This window comes from Pongo abelii, chromosome 11, assembly GCF_028885655.2.
Source record: "Pongo abelii isolate AG06213 chromosome 11, NHGRI_mPonAbe1-v2.0_pri, whole genome shotgun sequence".
Taxonomy (NCBI): Eukaryota; Metazoa; Chordata; class Mammalia; order Primates; family Hominidae; genus Pongo; species Pongo abelii.
In genome coordinates this window covers 39443343-39464179 of record NC_071996.2, presented here as the reverse complement: position 1 = coordinate 39464179, position 20837 = coordinate 39443343, and the positions used below count along the sequence as shown (strand labels likewise).

Sequence of the window (20837 nt, the reverse complement as noted above, 5' to 3'; positions counted from 1 at the left end):
ACCTGACCCAATTTAAATTCCTCTGAAAGGCATCCTAGCTTCACTTGACAAGCACCAACCTGCCGATCGTGGGTTCCCTTGTCTGCCTGTCATGACGCAATGGAAGGGTGTGAAGGCTGTGAACATCGGCTGATTTTCTAATGTACTCTGAATAGCCAATAGCCACAAGCCTTCGATGATTCCTAATGGAAGGATTTCTGATTAAGAATAAAAGTCATGTAAAGATAATTTCTATAGTAACTAATTTCTTCTATTTGGTAATAAAACATTTCCTACTTTCCCATTCCTTTCTACTTGTTTTCTTAATGTGAATGAAGGAAATGTACCAGAGCAATAACACGATGACTAGGAAAGCCTAGAGAGGAGAAAAATGATATTCTCTCCTACTTTCCACATTCATTTTTTTTTTGCTTTTGTTTGCTTGATTTTCTCTTAAATACTCCATCTTTCTGTGTGTGTATGTGTGTGTGCACGTGTGTGTGTGTGTGTGGTGTGTGTGTATTTTTTAAGAGTATGAAATATCTAGGAAAGTATAAATGTCCTAGATTTCTGCTAGTGGAATCATTGCATTTTAGAGTACAGAATTCAAATGTGAAGCTAAACACTCCTGCTTATATCCCAGAGTTTTGCAATGTTTAATGCATTAGCCTGTGTACCCCAGCTTCTGTAGAATTCTGAAGCATCTTTAGTTTGTACCAGTAAGTGATCCTGGCAGAACTCCAGAACAGGAACCAAGACTGAGGGGGATCTCAGACCTAATACACACAAGTCAGTAGAAATAACAAGACTGCTTGCTGTCACCATAACATGCTTGGATACCTTGAAGGAACAGAATCATTTCTCTAGAGGGAAAACTCTATTCTTCATTCTTCCCAAGAGGGAATATAGGCAGGTGGTCCTGGCAGGTTTTAACAAGACCTTACAAACCAAAATTCTCTCTGCTCTAGGGGAGCATTTATAAAATACCAAACTGCTAGACCTGAATAACAATCATCAGGGCTTACCATCCCTCCTGTCAGTGACTACAGTTCAGGAGGCAGCCATTCAGCCACAGACTGGGTTCTATTAAAAAATGGCTAATTCTCATCAATCCCAACATGTCCCTAAACTTTGCAGGAGGCTGTGGGGACAGTACCACCTTCAGGTGAGAGGTTCTACTGCCTCCATCCTTTCCTTCAGCCATTTTCTTTTTCTTTTTCTTTTTTTTTATTATTATACTTTAAGTTTTAGGGTACATGTGCACAACGTGCAGGTTTGTTACATAGGTATACATGTGCCATGTTGGTGTGCTGCACCCATTAACTCGTCATTTACATTAGGTTTATCTCCTAATGCCATCCCTCCCCTCTCCACCACCCCACGACAGGCCCCGGTGTGTGATGTTCCCCTTCCTGTGTCCAAGTGTTCTCATTGTTCAATTCCCACCTATGAGTGAGAATATGCAGTGTTTGGTTTTTTGTCCCTGCGATAGTTTGCTGAGAATTATGGTTTCCAGCTTCATCCATGTCCCTACAAAGGACATGAACTCATCATTTTTTATGGCTGCATAGTATTCCATGGTGTATATGTGCCACATTTTCTTAATCCAGTCTATCATTGATGGACATTTGCGTTGGTTCCAAATCTTTTGCTATTGTGAATAGTGCCACAATAAACATATGTGTGCATGGGTCTTTATAGCAGCATGATTTATAATCCTTTGGGTATATACCCAGTAATGGGATGGCTGGGTCAAATGGTATCTCTAGTTCTAGATCCTTGAGGGATCACCACACTGTCTTCCACAATGGTTGAACTAGTTTACAGTGCCACCAACAGTGTAAAAGTGTTTCTATTTCTCCACATCCTCTCCAGCACCTGTTGTTTCCTGACTTTTTAATGATCACCATCCTAACTGGTGTGAGATGGTATCTCATTGCAGTTTTTATTTGTATTTCTCTGATGGCCAGTGATGATGCCTTAAGCCCTTTTCAAAGGCTGAGTCTCCCTTTCAAAAAAGTATTGATTGGGGGAAAACACTCCCCACCTCTGGTTATCTAATGCTCTTAAGCTACTCTCAGCACAACCTCCCTCCCTCCCACAACTGCAGTCTCTTTTCCCACTTCATCCAATGACAGCGTACTGGCACTAGATACATCCCACGCCCCATACCCTGTCTCCTGCATCTGCTCAATGATTTGCTCTCAGGCATAATGGCTCACACTGACTAATGTGGTGCATCATGGGCAGATAGCTTCTCTTCTCAGAACTGAGCTTGTACTTTGATCCAAACTTTTTTAGGCTGATGGAGAAAATCAACTAAGGAAGCTTAGGGTTTGGAGGGACATTGGACTAAAGAGACAAGAAACCAGATCCTTACTGCCAACATGGCCATCATTAAATCACCACGGGACTTTAGACAAATTACCTTACTTCTTGACACTTTGGTGTTGTCATTTTGTGAAGTTCTGTATCCTTGTTGAGCCTAAATGCTGATTCAAAGTTGGGTAGTATATTAGTTTCTAGAGCTGCCATAACTAAGTACTGGACATTGGGTAGCTTAAATCAATAGAAATGTATCGTCTTCACAGTTCTGCAGGCTGGAAGCCTGAAATCAAGGTGTCAGCAGGGCCATGCTCCACATGCTCCCTCTGGAGGCTTTACAGAAGAATCTGTGCCATGCCTCTCTCCTGGCTTCTGGTGGTTGTGGCTCTCCATGGTGCTCCTTGGCTTAGAACACATTACTCCCAATGTCTGCCTCCATCTTCATTTGGACTCTCCTCTTCTGTGTCTCAACGTCCTCACACGGCACTCTCCTCTCTGTGTATGTCACTGTGCCCAAATTTTCCTCTTCTTGCAAGAACACCAGTTACTGGAATAGAGCCTACCTTAATCTAGTATGACCTAATCTTAACTTCATTACTTCTGAAATAATCCTATTTCCAAATAACATCCTATTCATATGTACCAGGGGTTGGGATTTGAACACATCTTTTTGGGGGCACACCATTCAACCTACAGCAACTGGTGTCTTATGAATGATGGACCAGCGTATATCTGCACAGGTTGACTTTTACTATAGAGAAATAGAGGCCAATGAGGATAAAGTTTGGCAAAAAATGTTACTTGGCAGAATGGGGCCAAGGGAGGTGGTCTGAAGTTCCATGGGCCAGTTCTGAATTATCCGGAAAACAAAACTGAAAGTTCAAGGAGCCAGTTTTTAACAGGAGTTTTGTGAAAATTGGAGCTCAAGTGACAAAAAAACACAACACAGAATTAGGGCAACCAGCCTGATCAACATGGAGAAACCCCGTCTCTACTAAAAATACAAAAATTAACCAGACATGGTGGCGCATGCCTGCAATCCCAGCTACTTGGGAGGCTGAGGCAGGAGAATTGCTTGAACCCAGGAGGCAGAGGTTGTGGTGAGCCAAGATCATGCCATTGCACTCCAGCCTGGGCAACAAGAGTGAAACTCAAAAGAAGGGGTAAAGGAAAGGGAAAGGGAAAGGGAAAGGGAGGAAAGAAGGAAGGAAGGAAGGAAGGAAGGAAGGAAGGGAGGAAGGGAGGGAGGGAGGGAGGGAGGGAGGAAAGAAAGGAAAGAAAAAGAAAGCAGGCAAGAGCATTCTCTGAATTGCCATAGAGAATCCATGGCCCAGAACAAAGAGGAGAAAGCATTTAGTAAACATCTATTTAATAAACACCTATAAAATCTGACTGCCAGAACTGCTTCTACCTGCCTGCAGTACCAGTACCTCATTTTTTTCTGAGGGAGTCACATCTCCCCATTCTCTGTCTGTGAAGTGTGAAGGGAACTGTGCCTCTCCTGATCCCAGTGGTGGCCACATGTCCAGGATTTGAACATGTAAACCCCACATCCTCCAGTCAGAGTAGTTGGTTCAGGAATGAGGACATGACATAAAACAGCCAATGAGATTCAATTCCAGGACTCTTCCTGGGACCAATGGAAAAGACATTTCTTCCTGCTTCATGTACTACCTTAAATTGAACCCAATATAGAGAAAAGCAGACACAAGAGATGGAGAGAGAGAGAAAAATGTAAAGGTAAAGAAAGAATTAGAAAACAAGACGGAGACCCATTGGCCTGTTTATACTCTTGGATGCAGCCCTATCCTCTCTTCTCATTTCAGCTACATGAGCTCAAACCAGTCTCTTCTTTTGACTTAAGTTGGTTATCAGTTGGGTTTCTGTCACCTATAACCATTAGTCTCCCAAGTAATATAACCAAGAGTCTCCCAGATCTACTTGGTCTGATGTGGTTCTACAGCTTTGAAAGCAGATGAAGGCAGCACTTCATGCAGCAAATTGATGTCACAGCCACAGTGACTGGAGGAGCCTTGGTCTAACCTCACATGATTTTCTGGACAGTGACCTAAACAGGGGCAGCACAGGCTAAACATAAGATGACTGTTCTAAAAATATGTAAATCACCCTGAGGAATCTCGTATACAACTACATGCAACTGACTATATATGTGTAGATCATAAGACTGCAAACTATAGGTATTAGTATAAATAGAAATTTATTTGTGTCCACAAGCTGCAGAGGCGTGGGGGATATTCTGGTTACATGTCAAATAAGAGAATTGCCCAAGGCCCTCTCTAGGCTTCTTTGAGATCCAGATTTCTATGGTTTGATAAAAGAATGAAAGTTAGCTTCTTCCTGCCTGAAAGCCAATACACATCTTCCTTTCTACCTTAGAACAAGAGTCAGAATGAAAGGAAAAGCCCAGGAACAGGGATAAGTGAGTCCGGGTGTGCACATGTGTGTATATGAGCACTCTAGGAATTACTGAAATGTGGGTTTTCAAGTGAATGTAGCAGTAAGCAGTGAGCAGGGTGCTAGGTACACAAGCACGCTAGCATCAAGTGTTTGGCCATGGATTCTTGCTTTGCATGTAATAACTAGAACCTAACTTCTGGAATGTCCTTTGATCTCATTTCTCTTGGTAAAGGAAATATTTTTTTTAAGTACTGTCATTTAAGGGAACACAGTATCAATAGAAACTAAAGGGTCAATGAAAGAGAAGGCAAGATATCACTAGGAATGAACTTTTGAAGATGAAGATGTGTATTTTGATTACAAACTGAAGAAAACTAGATCATAGAGGCCTACAAAAATAAACAGGAATATAAAGGTTGAAGATTTTTCCTTAAGCCCAAGATCAATACCAGAAACTAAACAATATACATAATGACCCTTGCAAAAATCTAAAATATAACATCAAATGTTAAATGTGGAAATCTAAAAAGAAATATATAGATTTGCAAAACAGTTCTTTTCAGATGTGAGTGTGGAAATCATGTCCAATTTCCCCCATAAAACCATTATATATAAAAAACATGAAGTGGCCAGGCACGGTGGCTCACACCTGTAATCCCAGCACTTTGGGAGACTGACGTGGGCAGATCACGAGGTCAGGAGTTCGAGACCAGCCTGGAAAACATGGTGAAACCTCATCTCTACTAAAAATACAAAAATTAGCAGGGCTTGGTGGCAAGCACCTGTAATCCCAGCTACTTGGGAGGCTGAGTCAGGAGAATTGTTTGAACCCAGGAGGCAGAGATTGCAGTGAGCCAAGATCGTGCCATTGCACTCCAGCCTGGGTGACAGAGCAAGACCTCATCTTGGAAAACAAAACAAAACAAAAGATGAAGTTATACCAAATAGAGTAGTAGTCGGCTATGAGTCTAACTGAAGGTCAATCAAGGTGAGATTTTGCACTCCACAGAAATGTCCCAGCTGCCTCCCTAAAACTGAATACCGTTAGGCTTGAGCTGGTTATCTAAATTTTACAAACAAATATTGTCTTAAGCAGGCTTAATCAGTGACTTAGCTATCAGAATAAATGTTTGTACACTGGCAGCAAATGAAGCGCATGCAAACAAGGCACTCACCTTTTTTCCCCTGAGGATCATGGCAGTTTTCATGGATGCACAGGCCCCAGGCTGACCAGGAAGATACTATGCAGTCCGTAGAGCAAGGGATATTGCAGAGCTGAGAGGGCAACGGGGTGGGTCCCACACATAATGTCTTTTCCACAGGTCTAGAGACTGAGGGACAAAAAGATAACGGACTATGTCACATTCTCTGGACATCCTTAGCATTGCTTCTGCCTTTATTTGCATGCCTGTCTTGCAAATAAAACTTTATAGTTAAAAAGAACATATGCAAAGAAAACATCAACACTTTCTAATATGTGTTGTTTAGCTTCACATGATTAGTATTTTGGTTGAGAAAAGGCAAAGAAGACAGAGGCAAAGTGCATGCACTTGAAATTCCTGCTTTGCAGGGTATTCCCTGGGAATCTAAGAGAGAACTGGAAATATCATAGATACAAATTATCTAGAGTTATGACTTTTTAAAAAAATTAAATGGCTTTGTGAAGTTTCAAGATGAGTCTATCTCAACTGTATAAATGACTAGGTCACTGTGAAAAAAATCCAGATCGAAGCCCTGAGGTGGAGTGTTTAGCATAACCCATCTACTGCTGCGACTCCCCTGAGCGGGGGAGCTGGCAAAGACACACAAGAAAAATGGTTCTTAGGATAAGAAGAAAATTCAGAATCTGTGACTGCAGAACTGACCCTTGGAAATCAGTTTCATTTGTGAGGCTACACAGAGGCCCAAATGTCCTCTTGGAAAATGACTAGTAGCTTCTGTCTCTTCCTGGTGTGCACCTGCACCCAGAGTGGGGCCACATGGAGGTCACTTTAGGTCGCAGCAACCATCTTTCCAACAACAGTGTTCACCATGCGTCCTCTGTATGCAGATGCTTTATTTTTTTCTTTTTATTTTTTGCTCTTTTTAATTTAATTAATTAATTAATTTTTTTTGAGACAGGGTCTCACCCTGTCACCCAGGCTGGAGTGCAGTGGTACCATCATAGCTCACTGTAGCATCAACTTAATCAATCTTCCTACCTCAGCCTCCTGAGTAGCTGGGAACACTGGTGCAATGTCACCATGCTCAGCTAATTTTTTCTATTGCTTTTTGTGAGAGAAGGTCTCCCTATGTTCTGTAGGCTGTTCTGAAACTCCTGGGCTCAAGCAATCTGCCTCCATCAGCCTCCCAAAGTGCTGGGATTACACACGTGAGCCACCATGCCTGGCCAGGAGACTCTTTCTAGGCACCATGAGAATACACAGAAGAAAGAAAAGACAAGATCCCAATCCTTGTGAAGATTGTAATTTTATAGGAGCTAGGATAGTAATACTTGGAGATGACACTCTAAAGGAACAGACAAATGCATTAAGTAATTACTCTTGCACAGAGAGACCCTAAACTAGGAAGGCTTTGAAGCAATCTAGAGTTTTTTTTTAACAAATGGTTAAAGTTCCGAAAATGTTATTTTACACACTAGTTTGTACTATTGTCTAAATATTTCTGATATGTCATTTCTATTCAGTTGAGCCACTAGAAATGCTTCCAAGGTGGACACTGCAGTAAGAGGAGTGAGTTGTAAACCACACCATCTACTTTCTGTCTTACCCTTAACACATGTGTAAGAGTCAAATCTGGTAAGAGTGAAAATAAATTTCAGCACTGACCAGCAGAACTTCGAACACCAAAATAGCAGCAAAATAAAAAAAATACTATCATGACAAAGTTGCAACCCATGGGGAAAAAGTATTTCTAATGAACAATGAGGCAGCCTGAGCTGCTTATGAGGGTGAAAGGAAAAGAGAGGCTGAGAAACAAAATAATAATGTTTTATTTGCAATTAATTCTTTTCCAGTTTACCAAAAGGATTTGACATGACTTAAAATAAAGGGCAAGTACAAAGCAAGATTGCCAATGTAAATGTTACAGTTTGCAAGCCATGTGGAGGGGACAGAGAAAGAAAGAGAGAACAGGTATTAGGGGAATGTAAAGGGATTGCCCAGGGAGGCTGAGGAGAGGTGGCAATCAAACAAAGATTGTGCTTGAAATGGGAACAATAGGATGAGAAGCTGGAGTGACTGGAACTGGGGATGCACAGATGAGACTGATGAACTGTGTGTAAAGGGGAACCCAAGAGATGGGGAAGGGGTTTGTGATTCGTCCCCAGGGTTGAGGAAATCAAGACACACACAAGACAGTCATTCATTGAGTAAATCATGCATTCATTTCAAACCACTGAGCATCCATCTAAATCAGGCACTGTTGAGTGGTGTCTAGTTACAAGGAGCTCTCAGTCTAAAAGGGTAAATCAAGCAGTATATTAACAGAGTTGATGAAAGAGATGTGCCAGAGCATTGTATAAATAGAAAGCTGCATAGTTGGATGGCTTCAGGCAGAAGTGTATTTCAGTCTGGTCTCATATATGTTAGCATGTGTTCTCACAAACTCAAACTTTAGTTCCCAAAACAAAACCTTGGTAATGATGGAAAAGAAAGTGGGCCATGTAAGCTGATGTTTAATAAGCATTTATAATGCATGTCAGGCACGAGTTATAACCCATTTATCCACATTAATTCATTTAATCTGCATAACTCCCCTTTAAGATATATGTTGTTATTATTATCTCTAGTTTTAAAATAAGGAAACTGAGGCACAGAAATGTTCACTTATTCACATTCCCAGCTAGTGAGCAGTGGACCTGGGACTGGGATCTAGGCATCTGGGTCTGAGTTTGCCTTCTTAACCACAGCCCTATATGACCTCGGTATTTGTCATTCAACCTATATTAAGTACCTTCCCTGCATAGGACACTTCTCTGGGTGGCCTTGGACTGATACAGTTTTCCCTCTTTGTTGTGTGTAGCTCCCAAAAATAACTGTAGAATGAGCTGAAAATGCAACATCCAGAGATAAGGGGGAAGCTAGCCAAAACAGCCCCGGCTGTGCTCCAGTCCCCCATAAGAACAAGATGTCCTTCAACATTTTTAGCCCAGCATGTCAGGTTTCCCCCAAGGTATGAAACCCAAGATGGGCCACTTTTCAGGGTCCCTCATCTGCAGTGCAAGTGGGATATGCACAGTGGAGACCCCATCCACCATGGGCAGCTTTCTGTACCGTGGGGCACCAGCTCACAATGAATCGTAGGCGTCTGTTGTCCCTTGCTGCCTATCTGTGAGTAATAAATCTGCTTCACATAACTTGTTGCATATGAGTGTATTCTCTCCCACTGGACTCAGATAAGTTGGTAACCAGTGCACAGTGGACCTGCATCATACCATTTGTTAACACTGTGTTAGGTGCTAAAGCTACAATGGTGAGTAAAACATACCAGGTTTCTGTCTTCATAGAGTCCATATTACAGTAAGAATTCATATTAATTATATATGGGTCCACGAATCCTAATAAGACTGGAAAGCTGTATTACTGCCCTCTTTTCCTTGCCATGACTGTCTCTCTCATTACTAAGAAGATACCCTAAGCTCCTCAGCCCCAAGACCCAGCTGACAGCTGCTGCCACAACCTCTGTACCTGATGTTGGGCACTGCAGTTGAAAGTACTCAATCAACCGGAGCAACTCTCAGGCACACAGTAGGCAAGCACTACAGTGTATCTGAAGCTCCCAGCATATCTGTGTGGGAAGGGCTTACGGTTGGCAGTGCAGCTGGAAAAAGCCTGGGAAATATGTTCTGAAGCTGCGTTTGTCAAGGACACTGTGTCTACACAGATATTATGCATATGTGGCTTATTTTTGGAGGCCTGTTGAGGATTATGGGGGTTGTGAGATTAAGTCCCCTGAGTCCCCTTTGATAAATACTTAACTGTCAATTAGTTGACTGTTGAACATTAGAACTAATGGTACCCTCAGATTTGAAATTAGAGAAGGACATGGTTTGCTGGAAAAGAACAGGGAGGGATTTCCCCAGGGACTACTAAGTGACATATTGGAGGACCAGGAGTAGGAGAGAGACCATTTATCAAAGTAGTCACGTCTCTTCAGCACCTGCTGTTTTGATGGACAGTGAATCTTAATCCATATCAATAAACTATTCCAGTGTCTGGTGACAAGTCTAAGATGCTTCATTTAGACACTGAATCAATGTGCTTGGGTCAGCCTGTCTCCATCACAGACCCACTACGCCCACCCCAGGCTAAATTTGTTCTAGAAATAAATCATGAGTAAGTCACAAAGAACTTACCAGCTTCAGACCACTTAGCAAGTCACATCTTCCAGAGAAGAGTAAAAACACAGGATATTTCTACGCTCCAACAGTCAATAGGACCTTTGGAGCTAGAGGGAGCTTTAGAGCTGATTTAGTTTAATTCATCAATTTTACTGAAAATCTCAGCTCCCAAGACTTTGGGTGGTTTCTCCAAGTTCATTCAGCAAGCACAGAGCAAAGCAAGAGCTAAGCCTCTACCCAAGTGGCCAACTCATCTCTGTCTATTCTTCTTGGTTTTCCTTCCGTAGAATGAAAACATCAGATAGTGCAGATGTGGTCATTTCTACCAAGGATATTTTGTTTATGAATCACAGTGACCAGAACTGGAGGCAACACGTGACATGACAGATCCAAGAATCTTTAAATAAATTTAACACTTTAAACCCTTTATACCTTTAAATAAAATCCAAATCCTTCCCCTCCTTCATTGCTACTACAAAACTCCAGTCTTTTCCCAAATGGTCCCCATCAAGGAGTCAGTGAGACCAAAATTTGTTCCAGCTCAAATGACTATCATACTTTTTAAAAATTTGTGGCTGTTCATGTTGAAATACATTTATCCCAGGAAGTGGGTGGAGTGAAGGCATTTCCTGGGTCACCTAAAGTTGGGTGATCTATGCAATTTACTGTCTACTGAGTCTTCAGTTCTCTTTGGCCAAACTCCAGTCATGATGTTTGTAGTAAGAACTGCTGCTTTTCTATTCACCTGCACTCCTTTCTCTGAAACTACTGCCTGAAACAAATTTATTTCTATTAATTAGCTCTGTCTTCTCTTAATGCAATGAGCCCCTAGGAGCAGGTCTGTGCTATCCCACTTCCTCCAGCTGCCTCTTAGACCATGTCACCTTAGAGCCTTCTGCCATTCCTAGGCTGACCAACTGCCAGACTAGATAAGCAATTATCCGAGGTCTTATAGGCTATTTAGGTTTGGTAGACAGCAATGTTAATCCCCACAGAGACTCTTCATGGTCACAAAATGTTAAAGAGTCAAAATAACATATAACTCAGACAAATCTGGATCACTGCCTAGCAGCATCTTTCTAAATGCTAAGGAAAATATTATAGTATTGTAAGTGATTGCACATATGCAATAGTCATTAATATTTTGAATATTTTGGTGGTGTCTAACCTGGAATTTTTCATTTGCAATATGCAATTATTAAATTGACCTGCCTCACAAGAAATGTTAAAGTCTGCTACTAATGATTGCAAAGTCACCTTAAATAATGAATTCCTCCATGAACAGAATGTTAATTAAGAGGAGGAAAAATATGCTGGGTAGGGGATATGTTTAATGTTAAGAGAAAAAAAAACTGTTCTTAATTCTAGAAATGAACAAAGTTCACGATTTTCGTTAATGACATGGTGAATTCAGATGAGCATACAAATTCATTCAAAATGAATTGTAATTAAGAGGAAAAATGCCTGTTGTGATCATTAGTATGTGACTGCCATTGTAAAGAAAAATGAGTATCATTCTTTGAAATTAAATCAAACTCTACTCCAAACTAATTTGAATTAACCGAGAAATAAGATGCTAAAGAATCAATGAGTATACATTTTCCCACCCCTACTGATAGCCATTTTGTAAAATTTAAATGTCAGTGCATTTACACTCCTCAAAAGAAATTAAAACAGAATTGCATAATAGTATTTAATTAATTATAATTAATAACCATATATCCCTCTTTAGTTTAAATACAAGAAGTTATATTTGCTTAAAGTAAAAAGAGGTACTATAAGAGTCATTGGCGCTTTCTTGTTTTTAAATATATCTATTACTGGATGAAAAATCAAGTCAGTCTCTCAAAATTCAGAAAGTGTTTGAGGTAATCCTGCCAAGGCGTAATGGAGTTCATCTTTCCTTTAGGAGAAAAAGAAGTATCTTACAGATGGTAGAGGAATTTGTCACAAGATACTAATTTTTTTCCCCAGCATTTTCAAAAAGGTAGAAATGAAAAGAAAATAAAGGTACTGTTACTTCCTAAGAACCCCCAAAACCTAAATTATTTTGCCTGCTTTCTACCTTAGGGGTATCTAAGTAACCCTACAAATAAAACATTCTATCTTCAGTTAATTTTAAATATGATTTTGATTTCCAGAATATAATATCAACCTCCTCAAAGAAGTTAGATAAAGAAGTTATAGTCATTTCAGTTTTCCAAATCAAATGAAGGCACTGTAAACCCGAAAGGAAATTCTCACTGAAAGACTCAGAACTCCCTAATTCCATGGGCTTTTCAAGAAACAACTAAAAAAGCACCAGCAATTTCTCAAATTTAATTTGAAACTAATGAAAGAGCCTACTTATGTAAAAATGCTACTTTCTAAATGATTTTTGAGAAACAATATTGCCCCTGATATATTCATTTAGGGAGTACACCGACTTGGCAGAAACTCAATCTACCTACTGCTAAAATAAATAGGCCTCTTCTACAGACTGAAGGAGTCAAATGGTGGAAGGGGAAAGATAAATAATTTTACAATTTTAACCATAAAGCCATTTTCCTTCAAGAAGCATCATGCGTTGTTTCAGTTGACTGTTGCCACTGGGATTTGGAAAATAATGAATCAGTCTTTTAACTTAGTAAATAGAATAAAATCTGTCTCCTAGCACTTATAGGCAGCTTAAAGAATTAAATCACATCTCATCCTATTATACCTAATAAAGCTTAATTTTAGCCATATTGTGACTCTCTTGGCAAAGTACCATGCAATACAATTTGGCAGGAAGATGTGTGTATATGCACAGCAGATTTAATATATAAAAATAATTCCTGCAATTAGAAATAATTATGTAAAATTTGGCCACATGTCAAAAAGTTTTCTGAATTTCATTCATTTCATATAGCCAATTAGAAAATGAATATCAACTAGTGATTTTCCTAATGATAAAGAGTAACAGCACTATAGGCAAAGATAGAAAAACACTCTTCGGGAGAAAAATAAAGTCAAAACAAGTGAAGTACATATATAATTTTAGAAAGAAATCAAAGTCAATAGCCACCAATTACATAATTAAGGGAAAAAATATAGTAGCCTTCAGCCATATATTCATCTGTTTCTATTATCATATGTTCTCTCCTCTGTCCCCCTTTTGAAACTTATTTTCTGATTATTTCTCAGACTTTTGGCTCAGAAATAAAAGAAGGGCATGGAGAAGATAGAAAGAACAAGAGCTGATCTAAATGACATCTTATACAGTTCATGAAGTGAGAAGCACCATTATTGATGACACGGAAGAGAAAGGAGGCAAGTGAGAGATGGGGAAGCGGTCAAGAAAAGAGAAAAAGTAAAAAGGCAGAGAGGCAGGTAAAATGAAAGAGTTATTTCCAGAGATTTCAAGGGCAGAAATATGCAATGTGAGGGAAGGGGAGCTTTCAAAAGGTCCAAGAGTCCTCTTCACACCCAGCACTTTGTAACTTATAATTCATTTTCTTTTCCATAGAAACTATGACAACAGTTAAATGAAAGCAAGTCTTCCCAGGAATGATCACAAGTGCCTATTTAACTGACTAATGTTGGTATTAATAGCTAATAGGCGTTGACAACCCACTTGGCTCTAGGTGCAATGCTAATCGCTTCAATGTGATTTCTCATTTACTCATCACAACCACTCAGGTGCGTACAATTATCATTTCTATTTTACAGCTGAGATAACTGAAGGTAAGTTATTTGTCTCAAATTACAAGGCTAATAAGTGACAAACTCCAGGCTTCTTAAATCTCCATATCCTTTAATACTACACTATACAATGATTTTGTATTTGCAAGAAAAATTATAATAGAAAAGTAGGCTGTTATAGTAATAATTAACTAGGAAAAAAATAAGTGACCATTTTGTCTGCTTCCAAAAAATATGTGAAATGAGATAAAATAGAAAAAAATAGGTTTAAAAATGTCACCAGTACAAGCTAAACCTTAGGAAAGGTAAGTTTGTTGTTAAAGTAAAAGGTAAGTTTGTTGTTAAAGTAAAAGAAGCTAGGTGAGTATTTTTGTGGTAATCTAAAAAGTACTTAAGATTATTCCCAAAGACTTGAGAGAGGGGATGAAATGTGTTTATATTGACTATTTTCATTTTACCATTTAGTTGTAGGACCATTCCTAAAAACATTTAAAGAGTTCACTATAAGCACCCCTCCTCTTCAAGTTTTGCTTAAAGGGCAAAGAATGACCAAAAAAAAAAAAAAAAAATTAAGGTAGCTTTGAAACTAGGGAAGGCGTGGCAACTGGGTGCAAAGGTCACCCTCCACTAGCTACAAACACAGTCATGTGCCACATAATGACACTTCACCTCAAGGACTGCACAGACAACTGTGATCCCATAAGATTATAATGGACCTGAAAAATACCTGTTGCCTAAGGACATCATAGTCATCCTAATGTCATAGTGCAATGCATTATTTACATTTGTGGTGATGCTGGTATAAACAAACCTGTGGTGCTGCTAGTCATATAAAAGTACAGCACATACAATTATGTACAATATATAATACTTGATAATAAATAATTGCATTACTGGTTTGTACATTTACTATACTATACTTTTTATTGTTAGAGTATACTCCTTCTACTTACCAAAATAATTAACTGTAAAACAGCCTCAGGCAGGTCCTTCAGGAGGTATTCCAGAAGAAGGCATTGTCTTTTTGTTGCTGTTATTTTTTATACTTTAAGTTCTAGGGTACATGTGCATTGTTAACAGAGGAGATAGCAGCTCCATGTGTGTTATTGCCCCTAAAGATCTTCCAGTGGGACAAGATGTGGAGGTGGAAGACAGTGATATTGATGATCCTTACCCTATGTAGGCCTAGGGTAATGTGTGTATTTGTGTCTTAGTTTTTAACAAAAAAGTTTAAAAGTATAAAATAAAAAACAAAAAAAGTTAAAAATGGAAAAAAGCTTACAGAAAGGGTAAGATGAAAGAAAATATTGTGCTGTTGAAGAACTGTTTTTGTTTTAAGCTAAGTGTAATAACAAAAGAGTTAAAAGTTTTAAAAAATTGAGAAGTTTATGAAGTACAAAGTTAAATTAAGCTGATTAATTTATTATTGAAAAGAGAAGTTTTAAAAATAAATTCAGTGTAGCATAAGTGTGCAGTGTTTATAAAATCTACAGTAGTGTACAGTAACATCCTAGGCCTTCACACTCACTCAGGACTCACTCACTGATTCACCCAGAGCAACTTTGACTCCTACAAGCCCAATTCATGTAAGTGCCCTACACAGATGTGCCGGGTTTTAATCTTTTACACTGTATTTTTACTGTATCTTTTCTATGCTTAGATATACAAATACTTACCACTGTGTTATAATTGCCTACATTATTCAGCACAGCGACATGCATTACAGGTTTGTAGCCTGTGAGCATTAGGCCACACCATATAGCCTAGTTGTGAGTGGACTATCCCAACTAGATTTGTGTAAGTACACTCTATGATGTACAAAGACAAGATCATCTAACAAAGCATCTCTTAGAAGGAACCCCCTCATTAAGCCCTGTATTAGTCCATTCCCATGCTCCTGTGAAGAAATACCCAAGACTGGGTAATTTACGAAGAAAAGAGTTATAATTAACTGACAGTTGTTCAGGGCTGGGGAGGCCTCAGGAAACTTACAATCATGGAAGAAGGGGAAGAAAACATGTCCTTCTTAACATGGCAGCAACAAGGAGAAGTGCAGAGTGTAGGGGGGAAGCCCCTTATAAAAACATCAGATCTCATGAGAACTCACTCACTGTCATGAGAACAGCATGGAGGTAACCACCCTCATGATCTCAATTACCTCCCACCGAGCCCCTCCCATAACATGTGGAAACTATGGGAAATAAAATTCAAGATAAGATTTGGGTGGAAACACAGCCAAACCATATCATTCTGCCCCTGGCCCCTCCCAAATCTCATGTCTTCACACTTCCTTTTCTTTTTCTTTTTTTTTTGAGACGGAATTTCACTCTTGTTGCCCAGGCTGCAGTGCAGCGGTGCCATCTCAGCTCACCACAACCTCTGCCTCCTGGGTTCAAATGATTCTCCTGCCTCGGCCTCCAGAGTAGCTGGGATTACAGGCATGCACCACCACACCTGGCTAGTTTTGTATTTTTAGTAGAGGCAGTGTTTTCTCCATGTTGGTCAGGCTGGTCTCGAACTCCTGACCTCAGGTGATCTGCCCACCTCGGCCTCCCAAACTGCTAGGATTACAGGCGTGAGCCACTGCACCAAGCCATGTCTTCACATTTCAAAATGCAATCATGTCTTCCCAAAAGTTCCTCAAAATCTTAACTCATTCCAGCATTAACCTGAAAGTCCAAGTACAAAGTCTCATCTGAGACAAGTCATGTCCCTTCCACCTATAAGCCTGTAAAATCAAAAGCAAGTTAGTTACTTCCTAGATACAATGGGGATACAGGCATTGGGTAAATACACCCATTCCAAATGGGAAAAATTGGCCAAAATGAAGGGGCTACAGGCCCCACCCAAGTCTGAAATCCACAGGGGCAGTCAAATCTTAAGGCTCCAAAAGGATCTCCTTTGACTCCATGTCTCATGTCCAGGTCATGCTGATGCAAGAGGTGGGCTCTCATGGCCTTGGGCAACTCCACCCCTGTGACTTTGCAGGGTACAGCCAGCCTCCTGGCTGCCCTCACAGGGTGGCATTGAGTGTCTGCAGCTTTTCCAGGTACAGAGACCAGGAAGGCTCATGGGATTCACTAGGTCCCAAGTAGTGCAAGCTGTTGGTGGACCTATCATTCTGGGATCTGGAGAACAGTGGCCCTCTGCTCACAGCTCTACTAGGCAGTGCCCTGGCGGGCACTCTGTGTGGGAGCTCCAACCCCTTCTGCACTGCCTTAGCAGAAGTTCTCCATGAGGGTTTCACCCCTGCAGAAAACTTCTGCCTGGACATCCAGGTATTCTCACATATCCTTTGAAATCTAAGTGGAGGTTCCCAAACCTTTATTCTTGACTTCTGTGCACCAAAGGGCCCAACACCACACATACACCAAGGCTTGAAGCTTCCACCCTCTGAAGCAACAGCCTGAGCTGTACATTGGCCCTTTTAGCCATGGCTAGAGCTGAAGCAGCTGGGATGCAGGGTACCATGTTCGAGGCTGCATAGCGCAGGAGTGCCCTGGATCCAGCCTATAAAATCATTTTTCCTTCCTAGGCCTCCAGGCCTGTGATGGGAGGGGCTGCCACAAAGGTCTCTGACATGCCCTGAAGACATTTTCCCCATTGTCTTGGTGACTAACATTTGGCTCATTGTTCCTTATGCAAATTTCTGCAGCCAGCTTGAATTTCTCACCCCAAAATGGGGTTTTCTTTTCAATGGCATCGTCAGGCTGCAAATCTTCCAAACTTTTATGCTCTGCTTTCTCTTGAGCACTTTGCTGCAAATTTCTTCCACTAGATAACCTAAATCATCTCTCTCAAGTTCAAACTTCCACAGATCTCTAGGGCAGGGACAAAATGCCACCAGTCTCTTTCATAGCAAGAGTGACCTTTACTCCAGTTCCCAACAAGCTCTTCATCTCCATCTGATACCACCTCAGCCTGGACTTTATTGTCCATATCCTTATTAGCATTTTGGTCAAAGCCATTCAACAAGTCTCTAGAAAGTTCCAAAGTTTCCTACATTTTCCTGTCTTCTGAGCCCTCCAACCCTCTAGGAAGTTCCAAACTTTCCCACATATTCCTATCTTCTTCTGAGCCCTCCAAACTGTTTCAACCTCTTCTGAAGTCACTTCCACATTTTCAGGTATCTTTACAGTAGTCCCCCACTCTCTGCAGTACCAGTTTTTTGTATTAGTCCATTCTCATGCTGCTATGAAGAAATACCCAAGACTGGGTAATTTATAAAGGAAAGAGGTTTAATTGACTCACAGATTTGCAGGGCTGGGGAGGCCTCAGGAAACTTATAATCATGGTGTAAGGGGAAGCAAACACGTCCTTCACATGGCAGCAGCAATGAGAAATGCAGAGCAAAGAGGGGGAAAAGTCCCTTTTAAAACCTTCAGATCTCATGATAACTCACTCACTATCATGAGAACAGCATGGAGGTAACCACCCTCATGGTTCAATTACCTCCTACCAGGTCCCGCCCATGACACTTGGGGATTATGGAAACTACAATTCAAGATAAAATTTGGGCGGGGACACAGGCAAACCATATCAAGCACCTAATGTCACTATAATGTAAGTAGCACAAATTCTTTCTTCTTATCAATTAAGAAAGGCCAGAGGTGACAGTAAAATGTCCATAAGGCAAATGATCAAGAATTTGAAGGGAGAAGGATGTTTAAAAAAAATACAAAAGCATGGTTGAGATACGAATGTCTGAGAAGAGAGAAAGGGATCACGAAGATCCGGTAAGAAAGAGGTGAGAAAAATCAGAGCTAGGTCTCGCAGACTTCAGTTCTGGTCACAAGATGCCCTTTTAGCCTACGGGGTGAATCAAGCAAGACAGATCTTCACCTGTGTTCCTTCGGAAAGTAGGTACCCTGACCTAAAAGTATCTGAACGGAAATCTGTAATAATGATAGCAAGGAGAAATCCACATTCTCTAAAATAACATTCTCCTCCAAAAACACGACCACAAACTCCAAAGCTTAAACCTCTTTATAAGGGACGAAAAAAAAAAAAAAGCAAGCAAGGTCCAAGTGAGAACTCTGTGTCTCTAAAATAAATATGTGCCTTTTTTTTTAAAGGAAGGAGTAATAAAGACCTCATTGTAACTGACGTCCTTGTTAGCGTATGCTACTTTAAATCTGCAAATCATTTTAGACTAAACAAGTTAACTCAACTTCAAAGGAAGGCTCATGGGATTCACTAGGTCCCAAGAAGTGACAGGAACAAGAGTCTGCAGAATTTTTAAAATACAGACTAGTTCATTCTTCTGTGTGAGGAAATGCATAACCCCTTTACTGCAAAACCGAACAAAAGCACCTTCTTCCCAGGTGCATTCATGTATTACAAGTCCTACTTGTATAGCTCTTCACTATGTCACAGCCAGTATTCTAAATTAGTAGCTTCCAACCTGTCTAAACCAACGGAACCTAACATACACCCAGAGGCACTGGGTCAAAATTGGGAACAGGGTAGCAGAGAGTACAACAAGGATTTATACTTTATAAAAATCTTTATGATTACCAGGTTGGGGAGTCACTCTTGTGAATAATTTATGGAGTATAATTTTGACAAGCCAATTGACAAAATACTCTCATTTAAAAACCATTAAACTAAGAGTCTACTACTACTCCTGTGAACTGGACAAATCTCTTAGCAACTGAGCTTCAACAAAATAAATATATTAAACTACACAGTATTTCTCACCTAAGTTTCATGATCTCCTCCCTCAGTAATTTTTGTAAACATTTTTTTCCTAATTGTCTTTTCCTCCCTTATGATATTTTCACAATAAACATATGCTATATATCTGCATATGTGCTATATGTGTATTTGTGCTTTATATATAATAAGTACAATATTTTATTTAACCCTAAGAACTAATTTTTGTCCCCTTGGGGGTGATATCACCTCTACTGAGAATGCTTGGACTAGATCATATATTGAACAATTGATGTACTAAGCAACATACAAGTATAGTCTAATTTAACTAATAAGAAAATTCTATGAGATGAGTACTACTAGTATCTCCAGTTTTCAATGAGACAACTAAAGTGTTTTTTTTTTAATCTGTCCAAGATTTTATGATTCCTAAACGGCTGAGGCAAGACTTGAACTCAGAGAGTGTGATACTAGTTTTCTCTCTTTATCACCATGTCAGACTCTTCCAGATTAAGGATTTGAAACTCTTGGCTTTGTTGTGCTTTTCCATGGCTATAGACTGAAATCTATCTTTTTAATTTGACTACAGTACATCTCAGCACCTGTGTATTGCCTGTAGTTAAAATCTATATGCTGATATTTTTATTACTATTTTATTACTTTTATTAAAGATAATGCTTTAGCCAATAAGATACACTATTTTCTGGTAGCATTCTAGTGCATGAGGAGAATATGGAAACTTCAAAACAACTGATATGCTGTGGAATTTTATGAATTTTTTTCTTTTGCTTAAATAGCAGACATGTTATAAAAAGTTGTCTTAAGTTGTATATGCCTAAGTTTTTCACATATACATATATCATCAGAAAAAACGGGTTATAAAATGAAGGAGACAATTATTTACATTTTAAAATACTACAGTTGTCTTCTATGAAGTTTTGAGAGAGAAAGCATCAAATATAATGAGAATAATTATTTCATTAAAAAATGAAATTAGACGATTTTACACTAAAAACAGCATGGACGTATCTGGAGGTTCTTAAATGCAAATAAACACTGATTCTGAAAGCGTTATTACATATTTCTAAAAGGACAGGTAAAACGAATTTTTCAAAGTAATATAGCTTTTTAAATAACATATGAAAAACTACAGGTGCAGCAATCTTTTTTTAGCATTTATACCTTCTTAATTGAGGTGCTCTAACAAATACTGTTTTGTTCAAATCAATGAAGCCCACAGATAAGACATACTTATTATGGCTAATATTTGGCAGCATGGGGGGCTCTCAATGGATAGTAGTCATGGCTTTTCAGATAATATTCCTACCTCTGGCAGCTCAAGATCTTTACAGTAATGAACTCAATTTGGCACAAAAGTCAGAAAGCCTTTAGGGGCTCCCTAAGAGAGAGTACAGATAATGGTAAGGCACTTTATCTAAGAACCATCAGCATTACC

The 20837-nt window shown here is 39.7% G+C and overlaps 1 protein-coding gene across 1 annotated transcript in view; it reads right to left on the bottom strand.

The window, feature by feature from the left end:
- Window positions 1–20837, bottom strand: part of THSD7B (thrombospondin type 1 domain containing 7B) — a 908978-nt gene that overhangs the window by 503344 nt on the left and 384797 nt on the right. The window contains exon 6 of the mRNA XM_024243556.3: window positions 5898–6053. Coding sequence (XP_024099324.3) covers window positions 5898–6053 — 156 coding nt within the window. The remainder of the gene's footprint in view (window positions 1–5897; window positions 6054–20837) is intronic.